The 24,830-nt window shown below is 37.1% G+C and overlaps 1 protein-coding gene and 1 pseudogene across 3 annotated transcripts in view; both read left to right on the top strand.

Moving 5' to 3' along the window:
- Nucleotides 1–24,830, top strand: part of SHOC1 (shortage in chiasmata 1) — an 87,189-nt gene that overhangs the window by 9,356 nt on the left and 53,003 nt on the right. Inside the window, exons 3-10 of one of the 2 annotated variants that reach the window (XM_082404263.1) lie at nt 5,409–5,574; nt 5,778–5,871; nt 6,818–6,968; nt 7,922–8,023; nt 9,108–9,216; nt 17,132–17,226; nt 18,330–18,572; nt 24,066–24,479. In XM_082404263.1, the coding sequence (XP_082260389.1) occupies nt 5,409–5,574; nt 5,778–5,871; nt 6,818–6,968; nt 7,922–8,023; nt 9,108–9,216; nt 17,132–17,226; nt 18,330–18,572; nt 24,066–24,479 (1,374 nt within the window). Of the gene's footprint in view, nt 1–5,408; nt 5,575–5,777; nt 5,890–6,817; nt 6,969–7,921; nt 8,024–9,107; nt 9,217–17,131; nt 17,227–18,329; nt 18,573–24,065; nt 24,480–24,830 lie in introns of both variants that reach the window. The other variant, XM_082404262.1, reaches the window with a different exon arrangement.
- Nucleotides 10,934–17,232, top strand: LOC309634203 (heterogeneous nuclear ribonucleoprotein K pseudogene; annotated as a pseudogene). The gene has a single exon. The product of its transcript is annotated as a heterogeneous nuclear ribonucleoprotein K pseudogene (transcript).

Genomic DNA, 24,830 nt, shown 5'->3' with positions numbered 1-24,830 from the left:
ATTGTACATGTACATAGTTTAGAGAGTCACATAGTTATTCAATGTTTATAGTAAAAAGCAGCAGCCCCCTAGCTTCATCAACCACCCACATGTATTTTAGCTTTATAGAGGTATAACTGACAAATAAAATTGTAATGTATTTAAAGTGTACAATGTAATGATTTGATATATGTATACATTATGAGAGGATTCCCACCATCAAGTTAGTTAACACATCCATCACCTCACATATTTACCTTATTTTTTCTTCTTTCTTTTTTTTTTTTGGTGGGAACACTTAAGTTCTACTCTCTTAGCAAATTTAAACGCTACAGTATTATCACCTATAATCACCATGTTATACATTAGATCCTCAGACCTTATTTACTTATAATTGCAAGTTTGTACCCTTTACCAACCTCTCTCTATTTCCCCCACACCCCAGTTCCAGCCCCTGGCAACCACCATTCTACCCTCTGTTTCCATGAGTTTGGCTTTTTATTTTTTAATTAAAAAAAATTTTTAGATTCTGTATATAAGTGATACCATGTGGTAGTTTTGGTTGTTCTCTGACTTATTTCACTTAGCATAATGCCCTCCAGTTTCATTCATGTTGCAAATGGAAGGATTTCCTTTTTCAAGGCTGAACAATATTCCCTGTGTGTGTGTGTGTGTATCACATTTTCTTTACCCATTTATCTCTCAACAGACACTTAGGTTGTTGGCTATTATGAATAATGCTGCAGTGAACGTGGGAAGACTGTCTTCGAGATAGTGATTTCATTAGGCATCTGTTTCTCCCTTTACAACATTTATATCTTTTTTGGTCTTACTGTGCTGGCTAGGATCTATAGTACATTGTTCAATAGAAGCAGTAATAGTTGCCATCCTTGTCTTGTTTTGATAGTAAAGGAAATACTTTGTTTCACCATTAAAAATGATGTAAACATTATTTCAATGTTTACATCATTTTCAACGGCGAAACGTTAGAAAAACTTACATACTTTATAGGGTTGAGGAAGCTTCTTCTATTCTGAGTTTGCTAAGAGTTTTTGATCATGAATGAGGACTGAATTTTATCAGTCCTCATTCATTTAAAATTTTATTAATGAATTTTATGTTTTCCTACATCTTAAGTATATAGAATGTCCCTTTACTAAAAACTTATAATCCTATAATCTAAACAAAATTGTTTTACTATTGTGATCATATTGTATATGCCTTATAGTATTTTTAAATGTTAACAGTATTTTGGGAACATTTCACCATATATTTAAGTTTTCTTCCAAATCATGGCTTTTAATGACTGCAGCTTTTAATCTTATTCATGTGTTATAGATTTCCCAATTAATGTTGTTTTTAATTTAAAGTACGTTCCTAAATGTATTGTGGACCTGAAATAAATAGATTGCCAGATATTTCTCCTGCAAAGATGGGTTTATTTGGGATCAGCAGAGACTTGCAATTCCAGGTCTGCAACCATGGTGAGCCACATGTAAGTCCTTGCCCAGCAACGGGGGAACTCTTTTATAGAGGGGAAAAGGAAGTTGGGAGGGCTATAGTAAACAAAGAGTCTATGGCTTTTCATTGGCTGAGTCCTTGCCAGGAAAGAAGAGGCGTCTTCCTTCTTCTGTTGGGCTCTGCTATCATAGCAGAGCATGAGATCTTCCCCTGATCATCTCCCAACTCTATTTAATGAGGCTTCTGTTTCTTAATTTTTTGCATTATGTTTCCATTTCCAATTATTTCCTTAGAGTGAATTTCTGGAAATGAAATTATTGATGTAAGCATTTTTTGGCTATATGTCCACTAGCATGGTATGAGAATACCCTATTCATGCCAGCCTTATCATCATTACTCTTGATGTTGTAATACATTTATCCAATGTGATGGGCAAAAAATTATATTTTTGCTTGCATTTTTTAAATTACTGGTGTTTAATGTTCATTTGCATATTTTTATGTTGTGAGATGATTCTCCTTTGTCTCTTTTTCTATTCTTATATTTTATCTTTATGTATCAAAGATATCAATAACCCCAAATATATTTAATTTGAACCTAACCAGTCCTGTCAATGTTTCCTTTGTGATTTCTTTCATTGTTTTTAATACTGAGAAAATTCTTCCTTGGATTAAATAAATATTTATTCATATTTTGTTTGAGGTTTTCTTCAAGATTTTAGCATATGTTTAAAAGTAAAAATAAAAAAATTTTTTCCTAAATGTTTTGGCAGTTGTCCCAATATTGTTTATGGAATACTCTTTCCTTTCCCCACTGATTAGAAATGCCACTTACATCATATGCCAAATCCTCATCCACATTACTGTTTGTTTCTGGATTTTCTATTATGTTCTATTGATTTACCTATTACTGTGTCAGTATCATACAGTTTTAACTATTTAATACACTAGTGTAACATGTATTAATAGTCTCCTGATTTTTTTCCTACTCTCACGTCTATATTCTTCCAGACTTACTTTATAATCAGTTTTCCAAGTTCCAAGACAGACCACTTGAGATATTGAAATGTTATTGGTACCTTTTAGAATTTTTACCATAGTTAGTCTTTTTAGCCAGGAAAATGGTTTATCTTGCCTTTTCTTCAAGTTTATTTTTTGGTTGATTGATTGATAATGCTCCTCAGTAACATTTTATGGTTTCCTCCATATACTTTCTGCACATTTTTGTTATGTTTATTCCTCAATATTTGCATATCTGTGGCCATCATGAACGAGTTTTTCCATTAATTTTTGACTAGGTTTATATATATATATATATATATTTGAAAACCATTGATTTTATAATTTTTTATCAGACACTTTAGTGAACTCAGTTGTTTTCATTTCGTTATCTTGGGTTTTCTAAGTAGACAAAAGTATCTTCTGCAAAGAATAACCCTATCTTCCTTCCTATCAGTAGACCTCTTTCTTTCTGCTTTTTTTCATAGTTAACTAGCCAAAATTTTGTTTCCTCATGACAATTTAACACTCCTCTACAATAGAGGAAAACAGTCTCCTCATATCTGTGTTGGTACATGTACTAGTGGTAATAAGGTAAGAAATCCAGGGTATGCTGGATTTCTTAGAATATAAGGAAGTAACATCCCTGGTAAAACCTTTGATAGTTATAAAGAACATTAGTTGTGGTGTGATGCTGCCCTCAAGTGGCTCCAACAGAAAAAGGTGGTTACAATGTTCATTGCAGCACTATTTACAATAGCCAGGACATGGAAGCAACCTAAGTGTCCATCGACAGATGAATGGATAAAGATGCGGCACATATATACAGTGGAATATTACTCAGCCATAAAGAGAAATTGAGCTATTTGTAGTGAGGTGGATGGACCTAGAGTCTGTCATACAGAGTGAAGTAAGTCAGAAAGAGAAAAACAAATACCATATGCTAACACATACATATGGAATCTAAAAAGAAACAAAATTGTTCTGAAGAACCTAGGAGCAGGACACGAATAAAGACGCAGACGTAGAGAACGGACTTGAGGACACGGGGAGGGGGAAGGGTAAGCTGCGATGAAGTGAGAGACTGGCATGTACATATATACACTACCAAATGTAAAACAGATAGCTAGTGGGAAGCAGTAGCAAAGCACAAGGAGATCAGCTCGGTGCTTTGTTTCTACCTAGAGGGGTGGGAAAGGGAGGGTGGGAGGGAGACACAAGAGGGAGGGGATATGGGGATATATGTATACGTATAGCTGATTCACTTTGTTATACAGCAGAAACTAACACACCATTGTAAAGCAATTATACTCCAATAAAGATGTTAAAAAAAAAAAAGGTGGTTAGAAAACAAGACCTCATAACTGATATGAGACATCCTCATGGACTCCCAAAAATACCAGGATGAGCCTGTAGGAAGGAAAGACAGCTAGAGGGGCTGAGTTTGAAAGTGGAAGGTGGAGATGGGGATATAAATGAATGCTGTTTGGGTTTTTACTGTTAACATGACTTCATTAGTACTTACAGAATGGATTTGCAAACAAACCATCTTTAAATCGTCTCAGCTAAACCCTGCTTAGACATGGAACTGATTTTGGCTAGCTTTCTGCGGTGTATCATGCATGGGAAGCTCTTGGCCACAGGATTGTCAAGAACTTAACAGGTTCCAATAAACAGATAAACAATCTCTTAGGAGGCTAGTTTACACAATAAGTTCTCTTTTGGTATTTTAAGTTAGCACTAGGCTAAGAGATGGTCCCTGCCTCTCTACTCTACACCACATATTTATTAAGCACATGTATACCAGTGATGTAGCTGGTCATGGGAGACATCACTTCATGCTATCCTTCTCTCGTACCATTCTAAAATTACTTAACTGAAAGGCCACTGCCCAAAACAAGAGACCATTGCTTCCCCTTCAAGGTGGCTTTCGCTTTGGGGAGCTTGGTTTTCTGAGTAGTTCCTCATCTGAGCTTATATTTTCCTCTTTCTTTTTCCACTCAGAGATTATTGAGGAATGGGAGTAGGTTTTATGTTCCCTCCTGGGCCTAGAAACTGCTAAAGCACTGACACTGTTAGCTAAGATTCTAAAGTGACCCAAACATGATAGGGTCGGGATAGAGAGGAGAAACCTATTCCAACAATTAACTGTTAGCAGTTGTGTTTCCTAATATGTAAGCTGTATCACATTTTTCTAGTAGATACTTCACTACACAGCTTCCATTGTAATTAATTGTATAACAAACATGTTTGAACAACCTTAGCGTGCTAGAATGAGAGTTGGTCTCATTTATAGGCTTTTTAGACCATCTCCATTCCCTACATGTCAGTCTCTGGGGATGAATTGGAGACCTTAAGAGATAAAATCTTACAGAGAAGAAAACACTAGGGTCAGCAAAAGTCAAATGCTTTTATTTCTTTACAATCTTGCTGAGGCTAGCCCTGGCTATTTTGAGGCATAAGACCACAAGATATTTTCCTCCATTGATTACATTAATTTTGTTGGAAAAAAATATGAGCCTTTACAACTCTTTCAGGACATTTGGTTACTACTCAGTGTACTAAATAATGTTAAATTTTATTGAGTTTCTGCCTATGTACCAGTACTATGCTACATGATTTATTTGCACAGTACAATGAAGAACTAAAGAATTTAAAATTTGTTTGACTATTATGTATAAAATAAGCTACAACAATATATTGTACAACACAGGGAATATAGCCAATATTTTATAATAACTATAAATAGAGTATAACCTTTAAAAATTATGAATCACTATATTGTGCACCTGTAACTTATATAATATTGTACATCATCTATACTTTAAATAAATAAATAAATAAATAAATTTTAAAAATGTGTTTGAAAACCCCCGACTGTATCAATGGCTGACTACAGTAACTATCTAGATCCTTTTGTATAACTTTTAGATTTCTTCTTCTTCCTTTATATTTCTTATTTATTTTCAGATTTTTATATTGATGATGAAGAAATAATTTCTGTAAATGATTTGATGGCCTATAGAAGTCAGCTACCAACTTTGCAAACTCTGTTGAGTAGGCTAAAACTGTTTTTGGTAAAGGATCCCCTGTTAGATTTCAAAGGACAGATCTTCACAGAAGCTAATTTTTTCAGGTACTTAATTGCCCAGTGTTATGAATATTTTTAAGAGAAGAAAATATTCTTTGTATGCTCACAAGTCTAGATGTTATCAATCATAGTATTTTATCATTGTTTACTTCAACTCTAATTTTAATCACTATGTATTTTGATTAACTACATTTGGTATGTACCTTGCTTTTAGTAAACACTAATATAATGTTTTATTTTTTGTTAAGGGAGTGTTTCTCTTTTCAAGGAGATATGAAAGGTTTTGTGGAAGATTTTTACATGGATAAAGAGAACTTTTATCAGGAGAAGCTAGAAGATACAGTAGGTTTAAACGAAGCTGTAATATTTGCTTTCAGTAATTTTTAAATAAAAGTTAGTAAATCACACTTTTACAAGATGTAGTAATATACATTGGCCATCTACTATTGTCAAGTTAAAAAGACTTGATAATGGATTGAACGTGTATCAGTTAAGGAGTCAAATTTACTTCAGAGACAGTGGTCTAAACCTTGGCTACACATTGGAAGTACTTGATAAATTTTAATAAAATTCTGAAGTCTGGATCCTACTCAGATATATTCTGATTTAATTGGTCTGGTGTGCAGCCCAGGTATAGGGAATTTTTTAATAATTTTAATCAATATACCTGGTATAGGACATTAAGTGGTCATATATATATTGGTCTTAAGGCGTTTAAAGGTTTTTTTTTTAACTAAAAACTTTAACACACATGGTAAAAATATTAATTCACCTATTAGCCCCTTTTCTCCAGTCCCCCTCTTCCTCCCCTGTTAATTCTGAGAGTTATGCACATATAGTCTCACTTGTTGAAGAATCCAGTTCTGTAGGAATGAAAGAGAAATAAATTCTATGGAATGCAGTAAAGATCCATTCCATTCCATCTGCTCTTTTTACTTCTCTCCATTCACCAGCTCTCATTTGCTGCAGTGATTGTTTTTAATTTAGAATTTTGAAAATTTGTTATTAACATAAAAGAAGATACTTCTGCATCTAGGGATATTGTATGTCACTAATGTAATCAGTGGCCATGAAGGATATTACTCAGAGAGAACATTGCTTGTAATATATTTTTTTGGCTGCTACACTTACTTTGTAAATAAAATGTATGCAGAGCATTAAAATTTTTGAGTGTGGGTTTAGTCTAAAATTTGGTACACCAATTAAGCAAATGTATCTATTTATGAACTCAGAAATATTTATTTGGAAAACCTCACTAAAAACTAATTTTACCTGTATGTTATTTCAGCCATCAATTTTGCCTGAGTGTGAATTCTTAATATCTACAAGCCTCAAACAAGAAGTTGATATTCCATCACTCTCAGAACTGAAGGAGTCATTAAACTTAATGCCAGAAATAATAAATTATGTAGATGAAAATGAAAAGCTTTTCAAAAGAGGTGAGAGTTAATTTTTAAATCTATTACTTGTTAGAAGTACTTACTAATGTTTGTTATAAAAATTCTTGTTCATTAAACTTTTTTCTGAACCTTCAGATTTTTGAAGTGTCCTGTAAGTTTACACAACGAAATCTCAAAATTATTATTGATAAGACACTTTTCTCATTGTCTCCTCTTTATACACTTGCAAGCTTAAAATGTCTCTGAAATTAATCTAACCATTTCAAGATAATTATAAAAATAGAGCTAAAACACATATGACTGTATTAATTTTTTTGAGTTATTTTCTTATACATAGTGACAAAGCACTAACAACTTCTATGCTGACTTTAGAAGCTCAGAGTAAGGTTATGATTCATGGAATCAGATGACTGGGAGAGTCATAACCTAGAATTTAGATGGTTTCTTCCCAGTTAGACTAGTAAATATTGTTGAAGTCTTTTAATATAATTTAAGCCCAAATATTTAACTGTCCTCTCATACATTCCAGTTGAAATAATCGAAGATAAATAATATTAGGGAGAAGTGAAGGGGGATTTGTGATATCCATTGACAATAGGGATGCTTGCCATCAACAGAATTGGAGGAATTCTTGCAGACAAGACTAAATCAAGGGGATTACTGATGAGCCTACAAGTCAAGCAAGGTAATGAAAAGCCAACCTAAGTAAATAGATCAAATTTATACCAGAACTTGGAAATCTAGCAGAGCTCAAAACTGCAGGTGGCCCATGGGCTTGTTAGAAGGACACAGATCTATGCATGGTAATGGAAAAGGACAGGTGAATTTACTGAATGACTGTGGTGCTACGCTCCCAGCCTTCACTTGGCCCTGATGGTGTACTAAATGACTCCTCAGAATCATTGCCACTGAGGAATGAATAAGATTACAGAAAAACTAATATCATAGTACTTTTGCTGGTAGTAGACTTTCTCCTTTTTTTTTTTTTCCAGATCTTACTATCAAACATGGAATTCACATTGAGGATATAAAATGCAGCTCCACAGAAATTTTGGCCATTCAAAGTCAATGTGAACCAGAGTACAAGGAACCAGGTAGAAATTTTGAATAAATCATGGAGCTTATCAGGGGATACCTATATATGATGTAAAAGTACAATACATTCACATATAAAGTCTACTATGAGACAGTTTTCATGTTTAAAATTTGATTATTGCAAGCCAAGTTGTTCTTTTCTCTTATCTATCCCTTTACATTTGTTACTATCATTAACATCCTTCTAGCATCAAAAGAGGAGAGTTACAAAGATTGAGGAAGAGGAATAGAGGAAATAGCATTAATATTAAAAATAGAAATCTTGTAATTTTATAGCTCAGTTAAAAAGAACTTTATATTTTACCTCAGTATTAGCAATCTTGCTGACCCTTCTTATACTTTTGTAAATTTAACTTTTTAATCCCCAAAGCAATCCCATCATTATTGTTACTATCACTATCCTACCAAATTTGGAATCTCAGAATCATCTCTTGTTCCAGTGTAATGCCAGATTGTATTGCTCCCTAACTATGTTGATGATGCTGTTATTTAGTTACATTTATATCTGATCATATTAATCATCTATTTGGTAGTATACTGCTTTATTTATGAAAGTGACAGAAACACACTGACTACTTATGATAAATGAGGATTAGTTTTTCAAGCCCACCCTATAAAAGATATAACTCTGTGCTAGGCCACCTAGACTCCATACTTTTTAAGGTGAAAAATTACTGTCTATTAATACTATTTGTTTAACATCACCAGTATTTAGTATGGAGATAAAAATAGTACTACCTCTTAAGTACTGACAACATAAGTTGTCAGAATTGAAAACATTATTACACATAAGGTCTTAGAATTTATCTTATATAGTAAACAATAAAGTTTAGTTGCCAACGTATTTTTTAAAAATCACTAGTATCATAGTTGAGACACCATGTGGTATATGTGTAATCCTTTATATGGATGGAAATTTAAAACTGTTATTTTGTATTTCAAATGACCCAAATTTCTTTTGATTGAAAATTTCTGTTGTAACACAATGATCAAACATAATAGTTGCTTACAAAAAGTTATGAATTATACATAATTTTATTCAATGTTTATGTAACATGATTTTTTAAATTTTATATATTCTAGTAGAGTTAGAAATGCCATTAACTCATCTACACCTAACAAACCAACATTCTTCAGTGAATTCATTATGTGCAGAACTTCAGAAATTTCCATCTTCTCCTTCTTGTAAAATGTAAGTAAAGATTAAATCTAGAACTCAAATTGCAATTCAGAAGAAGCAATCTTTAATTAAATCTCTCCATATAAAGTCAATTTCCCAGATAGCTCTGTGAAAAAAATGTAAGAGATTAAATGGTGTTCATAGTAAGCAACTGAAGGGAATATATGAATATATATGTACATAATTGTTTTTATATGCATAGAATATCTTTAGAAGGGCACACAAAAATCAGGTACTGTTGGTTGAGCCCAGAAGGGAACTGGGTAACCTGGCAATATAGGAGCTAGTAAGTGATCAAGCTAGGCTCTTTTATACTTTTAGTATTTTGAATGTGAATATATTACCATTAAATATAAACAACTTGAAAATTTTAATTTTAAATTTAAAATTTAAACAATCTGCTTAGAACATTGCCAGTGGATGCTTACCAATGACACTGCCTCTGTTGTCACTCATTACCATGAAATACAGTGTAGCGGTATATTGGTTTGTTAGGGCTGCCATAACAAATACCATAGACTGGCTGGCTTAAACAACAGAAATTTATTTCTTCACAGTCTAGACGCTAGAAGTCCAAGATCAAGATATCAGCAGGATTGGATTCTTTCTGAGGCCTTTCTCCTTGGCTTGTAGATAGCTGTCTTCTCCCTTTGTCTTCATGTGGTCTTTCCTCTATGCATGTCTATGTCCTAATCTCCTCTTCTTAAAAGGATACCAGTTATTTGGATTAGAGCCCACCCTAATCACCCCATTTTAACTTAATTACCTCTTTAAAGGCCCTAGCTCCAAATACAGTCATTCTAAGGTACAGAGAGTTAGGGCTTCAACATATGAATTTTGAGGGGGACAAATTCAGCCCATAATAAGTAGTTAAGAGTCCTGAACTAGAGCCAGATTGCCTGGCTGTATCATTTACTAGCTCTGTGATCTTAATTGCCCTGTGCCTCAGTTTCCTTATCTGTAATATTGGGATAATAATTGTACATACCTCATAGGGTTGTTTTGGGGTCTTCCAAAAGATTTGTCATACCTCTCTGACCAGGAAGAGCCAAGGATAACAGAGCAGTGTGTTCAGTGGTTGAACAATAGATTTGGCTATCAACTTACTTCCCTAGGAGTACCAGAGATCACATCCCCTCTCTAACAGAGGACATCCACTGACCTTCTTTACCTGTGTCAATGTGGTATTGGTGTTGGGGAAACCAGATATGTAGAACCAGATACTGAGCCACAAATATGTTCAGTACAGCCCAGGATGGTCTGTAATCTTCTCAGAGTTTATACTGCAGGGTTGGATCATTGTATTCTAGTTTGAACCAAAATTGCATAGCTTAATAGCCCGGCATCTTTGTCCTCTGAGTCTGAGATAGCTTTGATTGCTATCTTATACCATACAGCATACCTGTAATTTAATGTTTTTTATGTTAGATTAGTCTGCCATCCTGGAATAAAGTCACCTCATTCCCCTACTTCTTATGCTAGTTACACAACTAAGAACATAACCAGTACAACCCCCTTCTTCCCCACTGTAATCCTGGAACTTCATATGTCCTAAAATAACACAGTTTAAGGAAAATTACAGGAACGTCTCCAAGTCTCTAATAAATTATTCCCAGAGTGGACACTGTGTGCTGTGTTTTGAGTTCTTAGCTGTGATTGGCTGATCTGCCAGAGGAGAATGCTCTTGGATTACTGGAAGCAACTGGAGCATCTCACCACTAGCTGCTCAGGCTTCTATTAATGGTCTCAGGAAGGTGTCACAGCATAAGGTGGAGGAGCCTGACATTGAGGGCCCCAATTATCTTCATCTTCTGGCAAAGAGGTATTTCCTTTGGGGGGTAAATTTGTGCTATACAGAACTCTACCATGAACTAGAACTGCCCATATCAGATATGAACTCTAAAAAAATAGCATGGGATGAGTACAGAAACTACCTAAAATTGGTTTAAATATTTTTAATCCCTTTGTTAAGGTGCAAGATGTTTATTTGCAGGACCTATACTTCTTTTTTTGTGTGCTCTTTTACTCTTTTATTTACTCCATATACCCTAATCCATCTGTTAAGGCAGATTGGCAGTTAGAAACAAAAACTAGCTGAAATTAGTATAATCTTGAATTTCAATCTGATACTGAAAGTATTTACTTAAACTGCAGTAAACTCTTTAATCACACAAGTTATATACCTACTTATTGTTATAATTCAAATATCTAATGAGAATTTATGAAACTTGTCTTATCTGTGTATGATGATTTGCCAAAGTTAGAACAAAAAGACTTTTTTTTTTGGTGTTTTAAATAGCAATGTTATTTTATTCTATTTTATTTTTTAACATCTTTATTGAAGTATAATTGCTTTACAATGGTGTGTTAGTTTCTGCTTTATAACAAAGTGAATCAGCTATACATATACATACATCCCCACATCTCTTCCCTCTTGCTTCTTCCTCCCTCCCACCCTCCTTATCCCATCCCTCTAAGTGGTCACAAATCACCGAGCTGATCTCCCTGTGCTATGCGGCTGCTTCCCACTAGCTATCGGTTTTACATTTGGTAGTGTATATATGTACATGTGTGGAGAAAAGGGAACCCTCTTGCACTGTTGGTGGGAATATAAATTGATACAGCCACTATGGAGAACAGTATGGAGGTTCCTTAAAAAACTAAAAATAGAACGACCATATGACCCAGCAATCCCACTACTGGGCATATACCCTGAGAAAACCATAATTCAAAAAGAGTCATGTCTATTTACAATAGCCAGGACATGGAAGCAACCTAAGTGTCCATCAACAGATGAATGGATAAAGAAGATGTGGCACATATATACAATGGAATATTACTCAGCCATAAAAAGAAACGAAATTGAGTTATTTGTAGTGAGGTGGATGGACCTAGAGTCTGTCTTACAGAGTGAAGTAAGTCAGAAAGAGAAAAACAAATACCATATGCTAACACATATATATGGAATCTAAAAAAAAAAAATAGTCATGAAGAACCTAGGGGCAAGGTGGGAATAAAGACACAGACCTACTAGAGAATGGACTTGAGGATAGGGGGAGGGGAAGGGTAAGCTGGGACAAAGTGAGAGAGTGGCATGGACATACATACCCTACCAAACGTAAAATAGATAGCTAGTGGGAAGCAGCCACATAGCACAGGGAGATCAGCTGGGTGCTTTGTGACCACCTAGAGGGGTGGGATAAGGAGGGAGGGAGGGAGGGATACGGGGATATATGTATATGTATAACTGATTCACTTTGTTATAAAGCAGAAACTAACACATCATTGTAAAGCAATCATACTCCAATAAAGATGTTAAAAAAAAAAAAAAAGAGTCATGTACCACAATGTTCATTGCATCTCTATTTACAATAGCCAGGACATGGAAGCAACCTAAGTGTCCATTGACAGATGAATGGATAAAGAAGATGTGGCATATATATATATACAATGGAATATTACTCAGCCGTAAAAAGAAACGAACAAAAAGACTTTTAACGCTCATTCAAAGCGTTACGCTCGTTAAAAGCCTATGCTCGTTCTCTGTCTAGCTGTGACCGGCTGAGGCAGTGCGGCGGCATAGGGACGGTAGCCTTGCCTGGCTACTGCAGCAATAGGGTGTCAGTTTGTCCGGCCCAGAACACTTCAGTTCTGCCCTGCAAGTATATATTTAATAACTGATTGGTGTGTCCCTATAATACAAGAAAATGGAAACTGAACAGCCAGAGGAAACCTTTCCCAACACCGGAACCAATGGCGAATTGGTAAACGCCCTGCTGAAGATATGGAAGCTGAACAAGCTTTTAAAAGATCTAGAAACACTGATGAGATGGTTGAATTACGCATTCTGCTTCAGAGCAAGAATCTTGGGGAAGTGACTGGAAAAGGAGGCAAGAATATTAAGGCTCTCTGTACAGACTACAATGCCAGTGTTTCAGTCCCAGACAGCAGTGGCCCCGAGCGCACACTGAGTATCAGTGCTGATATTGAAACAATTGGAGAAATTCTGAAGAAAATCATCCCTACCTTGGAAGAGGGCCTGCAGTTGCCATCACCCACTGCAACCAGCCAGCTCCCTCTCGAATTTGATGCTGTGGAATGCTTAAATTACCAACACTATAAAGGAAGCGACTTTGACTGCGAATTGAGACTGTTGATCCATCAGAGTCTGGCTGGAGGAATTATTGGGGTCAAAGGTGCTAAAATCAAAGAACTTCGAGAGAACACTCAGACAACAATCAAACTTTTCCAGGAATGTTGTCCTCATTCCACTGACAGAGTCATTCTTATCGGAGGAAAACCTGATAGGGTTGTAGAGTGCATAAAGATCATCCCTGATCTTATATCAGAGTCTCCCATCAAAGGACGTGCTCAGCCTTATGATCCCAATTTTTATGATGAAACCTATGATTATGGTGGTTTTACAATGATGTTTGATGACCGCCGTGGACGTCCTGTGGGATTTCCCATGTGGGGAAGAGGTGGTTTTGACAGAATGCCTCCTGGTCGGGGTGGGCGTCCCATGCCTCCATCCAGAAGAGATTATGATGATATGAGCCCTCGTCGAGGACCTCCTCCACCTCCTCCTGGACGAGGGGGCCGGGGTGGTGGCAGAGCTCGGAATCTTCTTCTTCCTCCGCCACCACCACCTAGAGGAGGAGATCTAATGGCCTATGACAGAAGAGGAAAACCTGGAGACCGTTATGATGGCATGGCTGGTTTCAGTGCTGATGAAACCTGGGACTCTGCAATAGATACATGGAGCCCATCAGAGTGGCAGATGGCTTATGAACCACAGGGTTGCTCTGGATATGATTATTCCTATGCAGGGGGTCGTGGTTCATAGGGTGATCTTGGTGGACCTATTATTACTACACACGTAATTATTCCCAAAGATCTGGCTGGATCTATTATTGGCAAAGGTAGTCAGCGGATTAAACAAACCCGTCATGAGTCAGGACCTTCGATCAAAATTGATGAGCCTTTAGAAGGGTCTGAAGATCAGATCATTACCATTACAGGAACATGGGACCAGATACAGAATGCACAGTATTTGCTGCAGAACAGTGTGAAGCAGTATTCTGGAAAGTTTTTCTAAGACTAGTGGAGAACTGAAGGAGTCCTTTGTCTTTTTCTTTTATCTGCTTCTATTTAAAAAGCCAACATTCCTCTGCTTCATAGGTGTTCTGAATTTGAGGTGTAGTGAAATCTTTGCTGTTCACCAGATGTAATGTTTCAGTTCCTTACGAATGGGTGGGGGGTGGAGAAGGGTGTGCAGAAACACTGAAATTTTGAAACAGCAGCAGAGTGAGTGAATTTTAATTTTTGTTCATTGGTGGTGGTTTAAAAAAAGATCCGGGGCTTCCCTGGTGGTGCAGTGGTTGGGAGTCCGCCTGCCAATGCAGGGAACACGGGTTCGAGCCCTGGTCTGGGAAGATCCCACATGCCGCGGAGCAGCTGGGCCCGTGAACCACGATTACTGAGCCTGCGCGTCTGGAGCCTGTGCTCCGCAGCAAGAGAGGCCGCGATAGTGAGAGGCCCGCGCACCGCGATGAAGAGTGGACCCCGCTTGCCACAACTGGAGAAAGCCCTCGCACAAGAACTAAGACCCAACACAGCCATAAATAAAAATAAATTAATTAATTTAAAAAAAAAAAGAAAAATGGAATAATATTAAAAAAAAATCCCCCCATGTAATTATTGTGAACACTTTCCTTTGTGGTCTCTGTAACATTTGGGGGGTGGGACAGGGAGGAAAAGTAGCAATAGTCCATATGTCCCTGGCATCTAGTCAGAGCAGTGTGCAGAATGTAATGCTCTTTTGTAAGAAACGTTTTACGATTTTTAAAATAAATTTAGTGAACCTAAAAAATAAATAAATAAATTAGCCGAAGGTTCCAGGGCCATTTGAAACAACTTAAAGGAATTTTCTCATCACTGGCGAAAAGTAAATTGTTTCCATTGGTTCATGACTATAAAAACTTAAAAATCCCTATTTAAGAAATAGATTTACACCTCAACTGTGAAACTAAAAACAAAGAGAAAAAGTGTTTAAAAAAAAACAGAAAGGAAAAATAATATGTAATGTTATTATACTCTTAACTTGCTTTTATGGCCCTAATTACTTTTATTTCAGAACACAACATTTTGGCTGGAGGTAGGCCCAGTTAACAAATATTCTGAGTTCCTGCTACATGTAAAACTCTATGCTAGATTTTATGGTGCTAAAAAGAAAAGTCTGTATGGCGTTGCATCTTTATTTCCGCACTGATTACTGAATCGTGAATATATTTTTATACATGACCAAAGAAGATATCAAATTCAGACGTATCTTCAGAAAGCTCCATTAAGAATGAGAATAGGGACTTCGCTGGCGGTCCAGTGGGTAAGACTCCACGCTTCCACTGCAGGGGGCACGGGTTCAATCCCTGGTTGGGGAGCTAAGATAGCTGCATGCTGTGCAGTGCAGCCAAAACAAAAAAAAAAGGAATGAGAATATTTGTCTGTATTATTGTTTTCTGCTGAACATGGCTTGCCTAAATATTTTCTCTTCCTTTCACTTTAAAATAATCGCCTACAATATGAGGTGTCTGGTTGTCAAGGAGACCTTGGTAAGGTTGAAGAATTGTCTAGATTCTCAAATATTGCCACCACATGCCAGATTTTTTGATTATATGGGTAAATTGGATGGTTTAGACGTAAGACCTAGTTGTCTGCTACTACTCAGAACTGTCAGTTTAACTAGCAATACCTACAATTAGCATGCTCATATATGCTCCATATGAACAGAGAAACAAAATACAATCAATTCTCACTTAGGAGGGAGTGGGAGGTTTGGGGCATAGATTAAAGGGTTTGTGAATTAATGGTCTCTTCCCTACCAAGGCTAATAACTTCATACCTACTAATAAGCTGTACTTACTGATTTACACTGCTTGTCATACATACTTCCTTCTCTCCTCAGCACCCAAAACACACAAACAGACGCACATCGCTCACTCACACACAAGACTGAAGGACTTGAACTAAACTTTAGGGCCTGTCACTTCCTGAGAAGGTAGAGCAGACAGAACTTTTTCATAGTTCTGATCCTCAGCCAGTAGTAGCTCCAGAAGTTCTGTTTAGAATGGACTTGGTGGGGACAGCAGTTTTATAAAAATTTGTGTTGAAGCTACCATTTTGTACGGTAAGCAAGGTAATTTTATGTAAATCGCATTTTTATTTTGGGTGGCTTACAGTGTTGGTGCTAGCAGGGTTTATGGAAGGAAATGCTAAAACCCTCCCAAGTCAGCCCCCTCTGGCTCCAGGTTCCACTGAAGGAAATGGAAGGAAGTAGAAGTAAGTTACAGGAAAGCAGGAGCAGTTAGGGAGCTGACAAACTGACAAACCTTCCTAGGGTAGGAGGAAGTAAGCACTTGAAATTTGGTCTATGGAACTCTCTACTTCAGTTTACACATTTATAAAATAGAGTTCATTTTTTTAAAATAAACTTATTTATTTTATTTATTTTATTTTTGGCTGCGTTGGGTCTTTGTTGCCGCACATGGGCTTTCTCTAGTTGCGATGAGCGGGGGCTACTCTTCGTTGCGGTGCACGGGCTTCTCATTGCGGTGGTTCTCTTGTTGCAGAGCACAGCCTCTAGGCGTGCAGGCTTCAGTAGTTGTGGCACGCGGGCTCAGTAGTTGTGGCACATGGGCTTAGTTGCTCCGCGGCATGTGGGATCTTCCCGGACCAGAGCTGGAACCCGTGTCCCCTGCATTGGCAGGCGGATTCTTAACCACTGTGCCACTAGGGAAGCCCTAAAATAGAGTTCATTTTTGACATGCTTTTGAGTGTAGAAAATACTTAGAAAAATACTTTTCTTGAAATTTTATTATGCAAAAAGATAATATAATTAATAAATTAAACTTTAACTCTTCTTTTTCAGTACTTTGCTTATTGCTGAAGAATCGGCTAACAAATACTGTATGGTGTGGCAATCAGAAAGCTGCAGAAGCTCTTTGAATTCATTTTTGTTTAGAGGTAAAGATTAATTGATTTTGAATGCTAAATAGAAAGTATAGATAAAAGGTACAATCAGTAGAAATGTATTGTCAGTATTATTATTATTATTATTGAAAACACTGTCATTATAAAAAGCACCATTCCAAAATTAGGATTTCAAAATTTATAATTCTAATTTTGGGTTGAGGCTTGTAATGCAGTTAATAATATTAAGTAGTTGTGCTACTTCAGTTCCTCCATACAATATTCTGTGTCCCTACTTAGGCTAAAAAGTAATGAAGCGGAAAGTTCTGTGTCACAGTATTTAAAATGATAGTCATCATAAAAATCTGATAAAATATATCATCTTGTTTAGGCTCATTATAATGAATTGGAATTTCTGATTTAATAAATCTTATGTTAACTCTTCAAAATATTGTTGAGGGCTTCCCTGGTGGCGCAGTGGTTAAGAATCTGCCTGCCAATGCAGGGGACACGGGTTCAAGCCCTGGTCTGGGAAGATCCCACATGCCACTGAGCAACTAAGCCCGTGCACCACAACTACTGAGCCTGCGCTCTACAGCCCGAGAGCCACAACTACTGAGCCCGCGTGCCACAACTACTGAAGCTTGTATGCCTAGAGCCTGTGCTCCGCAAGGAGAAGCCACCACAATGAGAAGTCTGCACACCGCAACGAAGAGTAGCCCCACTCGCCGCAACTAGAGAAAGACCGTGCTTAGCGATGAAGACCCAACGCAGCAAAAAATAAATAAAATAGAATAAATAAATTTATTAAAAAAATATTGTCGAATGTATTAATTTAGTAATTACTAAAATGGTCAAACAAAATAATAGTTCCATCTCCTACTAAATAGTAGAATAATTTTAACTTCATGATATTTCCGTAAGTTGAAATAAACCTTTATGTGACTTCTATTGCTATAATATTTTGGACTTTTACAAATATTAGCATCTTGAAGATGAAATACTAGACATAACTTTATTTTACTTTTTTTCTAATTTGTAAAAATCTATTTTGTAAGAAATTTCCAGTGTGGTTCTGTTTATTGCGTTTTTTAATCTTTTTTGCCCTGTGGACTGTTTCTCACTATTTGTTCTTTGGTTTGTTGTGGTTTTTTAAGTGCCAAGAACTGAAGAGCCCAACAGTCTATATTCAGTTGCAGATTTTAAAAAGATATTTTCTATTGAAGAAGAAAGGCTCGTGGTTAATCCTGAAAACGCAGAGTGGTGGAAACAAGCAGGACTAAATCTGATAATGACAGAAACTTTGGAACGTCTAAGTACATATCTGCATCATAATAATCTATCTTCTGATGATAGTAAACTGGAGACATTTTTGCCTACCAATGTGCTTCAATTAGAATGTAAGTATGTAATAGTAAATATCACTTGTGTAAACATTTTCAGAATGAGATGTTACATACTGGCTCTCCACTAGGTTATTGGGAAAATAAAACTAAATTCCAACATTCAATATACCTCTGGCTCCACCAGAATTTAAAACTTTGACCTTCACTAAGCCTCATTTTCTTCCTTGAAAAAATGAGGAAGTTTGACTAGCTAATCATTAAATCTCTTTCTGTCCTAAAATTCTATAGTCTCAGCTTTAAATGTCTAGCCATTTTCAATTAGTGTCTTTGTTTTCTTTTATAAATGATTAATTTCTAGCCCATTTTCTGTTTACATCAGCCTAGATACAAACCAACACTGTTATTTTTCAACCTGACAGCTGAGCTTTAAGTGTTCAATAATATCTAGTAATCTCTTCAACAATAGAAAATCTTCCTTTGTTACCAAAAAGTTTACTCATTAAGGGTTTTTTACTTGCATAATTTAAGAAGTCAAAAATGTCTTTTGAGTTAATTTTTTTTCTTCTTCTAGGAACTTTATGTTCTCCCAAGTTCTTTGAGCATATTTATGATTATTACCTTGAACTCTTTATTGGGTAGATTGCTTATCTTCACTTCACTTAGTTCTTCTTCTGGGGTTTTATCTTGTTCCTTCATTTGGAGCATAGTCCTCTGTCCCCTCATTTTGCCTGATTCACAGTTTTTATTTCTATATGCGTGGTAGGTTGGGTATGTTTCCCAGTCTTGTAGAAGTGGTCTTTTGTAGGAGATGTCGTATGCGTCCCAGCAGCACACTCCCCACTGGCCACCAGAGCTATATGCACTAGGGGTGCCTCTTATGTGGGCTGTCTACGCACTTCTGTTGAGGCAGACTGACTAATGTGAGTGGTCTGATAGGCGTGGCTGGCCCCTTGTTCAGTTGGTTGCCAAGCCCTGCCCTTGTGTGGAGGCTGCGGGCCACTAGTGGGCGGGGCTGAGTCACAAGGTGGCTGGAGCTCTGGGGGCCCCTGGGGTTACTGTTGGCCCACTCATGGGCAAAGCCAGGTCCCAGGATGGCTGGTTATAGACCTGCAGGTCACAGGTCTAGTGTCAGCCTGCTGGTAGGCGGGGTTGGCTTTTGACCTGGCTAGCTGTGGGGCCTGGGGTGTCCTGAAGCTGGTGTCGGCCAGCTGGTGGGTGGGGTCAGACCCTGAGGTGCCTGGCTGAGGGGCCAAGGTGTCCCAGAGCTGACATTAGCCTACTGGGGGGTGGCAGTGGGGCTCAGGGGATGCAGGGCTAGTGCCCACCCACTGGTGGGTGGAGACAGGTGCTGGGGTCTCTGGCTGCAGGGTCCTGGGGTGTCATAGCTGGTATTGGCCTGCTGGTGGGCAGGGCTGAGGCCTAGGAGATTCTGGGGCTGTTGTCCAGCCACTGGTGGGCAGGAATGGGTCCTGAGCCTTCTGGTGGGCAGGACCAGGTCCCAGGGTGGCTAGGGGTTCAGGGGTGCCTGCTGGTGGGTGGGGCTGGGGGGGTGGGGCAAGAAGCTAGCTGGTTGACCTGAGGCATCCCAGTACTAGTCCACAGGCTGATGGGTGGGGCCAGTCCCAGTGCTAATAAGCTAGAGGGAGGATTCCAAAATGGCACTTGCCATCACCAGAATCTTCATGGCAGAATGAGCTCCCAAAAAATGGCTACTGCCAATTTCTATGTCCCCGGAGTGAGCTCCAATTGCTGCTGGCCTTTTTGGAATCTCTCCAAGATCAGCTGGTGGGTCTGATCCAGGCTCCTTTCAAAGTACTGCTTCTGCCCTGGGTCTCAGGGTGAGTGAGATTTTGTGTGCCTCCTTTGAGAGTGGAGACTGTTTCCTACGGCTCTCCTGCTCTCCCAAAAGTAAGCCCTGTGGTCTTCAAAGTCAAATGTTCTGGGGGCTCGTCCTCCTGGTGCATGACCCCAGCCGTGGAAGCCTATGTGGGGCTCGGACCCCTTACTCTTTGGAGAGAACCTCTGCAATTAACCTCTGTAATTATCCTCCCATTTGTGGGTCACCCACCCGGTGGGGGGGTATGGGTGTCTACTATACTCTGTCTCCACCCCTCCTCTCTGTCTCATTGTGGTTTCTTCTTTATATCTTCAGTTGTAGAAGATCTTTTTCTTCTAGTCTTCAGGTCTTTCTCATCAATAGTTGCCCTGCAAATAGTTGTACTAATTTTGGTGTGCCCATGGGAGGAGGTGAGCTCAGGGTGTTCCTGCTCTACCATCTTGGCCACTCCCCCTCCTCTTTTGAGTTATTTGGGTTGCTATGTATGCCATTATAGTAAATGGAACATACTTAGACTCAATTATACCTTTTTGAAATATGTATTGTTTTAAATACGTATTGTTTTAAAATCAGTTTGTGCAATAGTTAATAAATTTAGCTTTTAAAGGAGCTGGGGAAGTTTACTTTTTGTTTATTACAGAGTAAATAAATATATTTAAAAGTGAATTTTAGGGACTTTCCTGGTAGTGCAGTGGTTAAGAATCCCCCTGCCAATGCAGGGGACACGGGTTCGAGCCCTGGTCTGGGAAGATCCCACATGCCGCGGAGCAACTAAACCCATGCACCACAACTACTGAGTCTGCATGCCACAACCACGTGCCTAGAGCCCGTGCTTCACAAGAGAAGCCACCGCAATGAGAAGCTCGCGCACCACAACAAAGAGTAGCCCCCATTCGCCGCAACTAGAGAAAGCCTGCGCACAGCAACAAAGACCCAACACAGCCAAAAATAAATAAATAAATAAATAAATAAATTTTTTTTTAAGTGAATTTTAGACATTATTGTGTACGTTGGAAGACTGCTCTAAGGAGATAGGAATTGGGGTGAGAATTGTTATCAAGGGATGTTTCAAAGACAGAAGACAGAGGGCTTTGGATGTGGTAGAAAAGAGGGTAGATAAACAGACTAGGTCAAGCAAATGCACACCAGTCTATCCTAAGACCCAGATGGTTACCCATGGTAGAAGAAGAATTTTAAAAGAGATGAGGTCAGATTGTGAGACAAAGAAAAGAGAGAAGATGATTTATGGGGTCTTCCAATATCCATAATAATGTATTAAATCTATAAAACTATGTATAATCTTTATTATGATATGTAACTATATTGAGGTTACAATGAAACATATAACTCATCCTGTTATCTAGTAGAATTATGAATCCCGAAGTTTCATTCTGAAGTTTAAAAAGCAATAACTTTATCAGGAGCCCATGGCCACGTTGTCAGGATAGGGGTGGTTAAAGAGAGTAGTAGAGGAAAATAATCAGAAAAGTGAAATTGTAAACAGTTCCTATTTACCTACTAAACACTCCAGAATATCTCTAGAAAATATCTCAGAGGTTGCCAATTGGTAGCACTCAGATCCTGTTCAGCCCATGTACTGTTGACCCATATGGTATTTTAATTAGTTACCAGCATTTAAAATTTGGAGGGTTGTACGAAAGTGATCTGTATTTTGAAATTGTCTTTAAAATTCCAAAAATCAGACTCAGATTCTCACATGGCAACAACTGGTTAGGGCTGGTAGTAGCTCACCATTGAGACAGACCATGCACCCTCCAGTTCACCGTAGTTCCCAGCACTCACAAATTGAGGCCAGGTGTTGGTTGGTATTTAGCATTACTCTTGCACTTTTGTCTTATATTTATAATAGTTAAGAGAAAAGTAAAATGTTTCCGATACCAGTATCCGTAATAAAAGCAAAAGCAAAAAAATTTATAGACCACATTTTGGAGGAAAAAACCAAAATCTATCTTCCCAAAGATTATGATTTAAGCACTGGCCCTATACTTCACTCATTTACATTATTTAGCTGGCCTATAAGGCACTTATGTTTTTTTCAAATAAACTTTGAGGTATAATTTACATATAATAAAATGCACTTGTTCTAACTGTACAGTTTAATGAATTTTGACACATGTATTTTTATACCATGAAACTATCACCACCATTAAGATATAAAATATTTCTATTACCAGGAAGTTCCCTTGTGCTCCATTGCATTCTATAGTGATTCTCCTTCTATCCCACCCTTCTCCCCTACCAACCTTCACCCCTGACTTCAAGTAACCACTGGTCTACTTTCTGTCATTATATATTAGTTTCCCTTGTTCTGGAATTTCATTTATGGAATCATACAGTATGAACTCTTTCGTGTCTGACTTCTACTCAGAATAACATTTTTGAGATTCACTCATGATGTTGTGTGTATCTCTAGTTCATTTCTTTTTTATTACTGAGGAATTTTTCATTATATGGATGTACCAAGGTTTGTTTATCAACTCTCCTGGATTTTTTTCTAGTTTTTTACTGTAATGAGTAAAACTGCTATGAATATTCTTGTAGAAGTCTTTTTGTGGACATTTGTTGTCATTTCTCTTCAGTGAATATCTAGGAGTATAACTGTTAGGTTTTATGGTAGGTGTTTGTTTAACTCTTTAAGAAACTACTTTTTTCCGAAGTGGTTGCTCTGTTTTACATTTACACCAGCAATGTGTGAGGGTTTCAGTTACTCTATATCCTTGCCAACTCTTGGCATTGAAAATCTTAAATTTTAGCCCTTCTGATGGGTATGTTGTGGTATCTCATTGTGGTTTTAATTTGTATTTTCCTGATAATTAATGATGATGACCATCTTTTTACAAGCTCATTGGCTCTATTTATACCTTCTTTTAAAAAATATTTAATAGCTTTATGGACATGTAATTCACATACTGTATAATTCACCCATTAAAAGTATATACCTCTCTGTGAATACACTAAAAACCATTGAATTACCATTCAAAGTTATTATATTCACAGAGAGGTATAATCATCACCACAATCAATTTTAGGAGATTTTAATCCTCCCCCAAAAGGAATCTTGTACCCATTAGCAGTCACTCCCATTCTCTGTCTTTATAGATTTGTCTCTTCTGTATGTGCCATAGAAATGGAATCATACAATATGTGGTCTTTCGTGACTGCTTTCATTTAGCATGTTTTCAAGATTCATCCATATTGCAGCACATGCATATCTTATATGAAGTATTGATCAAATATTTTGTCAAATTTTTAATTGACTTTCTTTTAAAATATTAAGTTATAACAGTTCTTTATATATTTTGGATACAGTCTTTTTTAAAGTATATGTATTACAAGTATTTTCTTCTGGTCTGTGGCTTGCTTTGTATGTAAGTTTTTGACCCTTAGAATAACTGTAGGTCTGATAGCTCCAAGGCTATGACTTGTTGTTAAACTATTGACAGTAGTCTGGAATTCTTTCTTTGCTCAGTAACCTTAGCTCCAGTAGTAGGAAAAAGAGGTGCTGAATTTTAATCCTTTAAAAAATTATTTTATTCAGACCAAAAATTGATTTTAAAAGCAGTAAACAAAGTACTCGTAAGGATCGAATTATATTAATAAGAACCCAGAACTAAAGGTTATCTTAATACCCTAGTAGAACATTCATTTAGGCATGAAAGTCATTGGATATTTTCATTTTCTGTTTTCAGCATGGCTAGAACATAAAAGTTGTTCCTCACCTATTAAACTTATTGAGATATCTACAAATGATCATTTATCACCTTCACAAAAGACTCCACCTCTGGCAAAAGAAGTAACAGACTCGTGTTTTTCTGATGAATATGTCGCTGTTGAAAGACCACAAAAAGAAGAAAAACCAAAGAATGACCTAGAACTAGGTTATAGAATAATCCGAACTAAAGAAAATAAAGATTACTTGGAACTTGACAGCACAGTACCATCTACTGAATCATCTTCCTCTTCCAAAATTGAAGAAGCATCTTTTAAACGTGGTAAAAAACAGGAGAATAATTTGGACCTTTTGAATGACTTTATTATGCTGCGAAATAAGTATAAGACTTGCACCTCAAAGACTGAAGTCACAGACAGTGATGGAAAAGATGGTGAGTAATTTAGTAATATTTTGGTGTAGGTATGATAGCTTCAAGGACTAAATGTATAATTTATTATAGAAGGTAAAGAAATAAAGCTCTTCAGATAAAACACATTATTCTTCAAAGTCAAAGAAAATGTCATTGATTCATGACACATTATATACGGAGATAGATATGGGATATACAGATGTAGATATGTATTTTCCAAAAAATTTTAAAGTGCATTTGAACTTTTAAGAAAAAACTTTTAAGTTTACTATTTGTAAAAACTCACTTTCTACAACTTGGTCATACAGATTCATAACATTTCTAACTTTTGCTGATCATTCTGCCATTCTTTTTTCTCTTTTAGCTCACAGT

Source organism: Balaenoptera borealis (genome assembly GCF_965194805.1).
Source record: "Balaenoptera borealis genome assembly, chromosome: 8".
Lineage (NCBI taxonomy): Eukaryota > Metazoa > Chordata > Mammalia > Artiodactyla > Balaenopteridae > Balaenoptera > Balaenoptera borealis.
The sequence above is the reverse complement of the archived record's forward strand: the minus strand, read 5'-3'. Positions and strand labels throughout refer to the sequence as shown.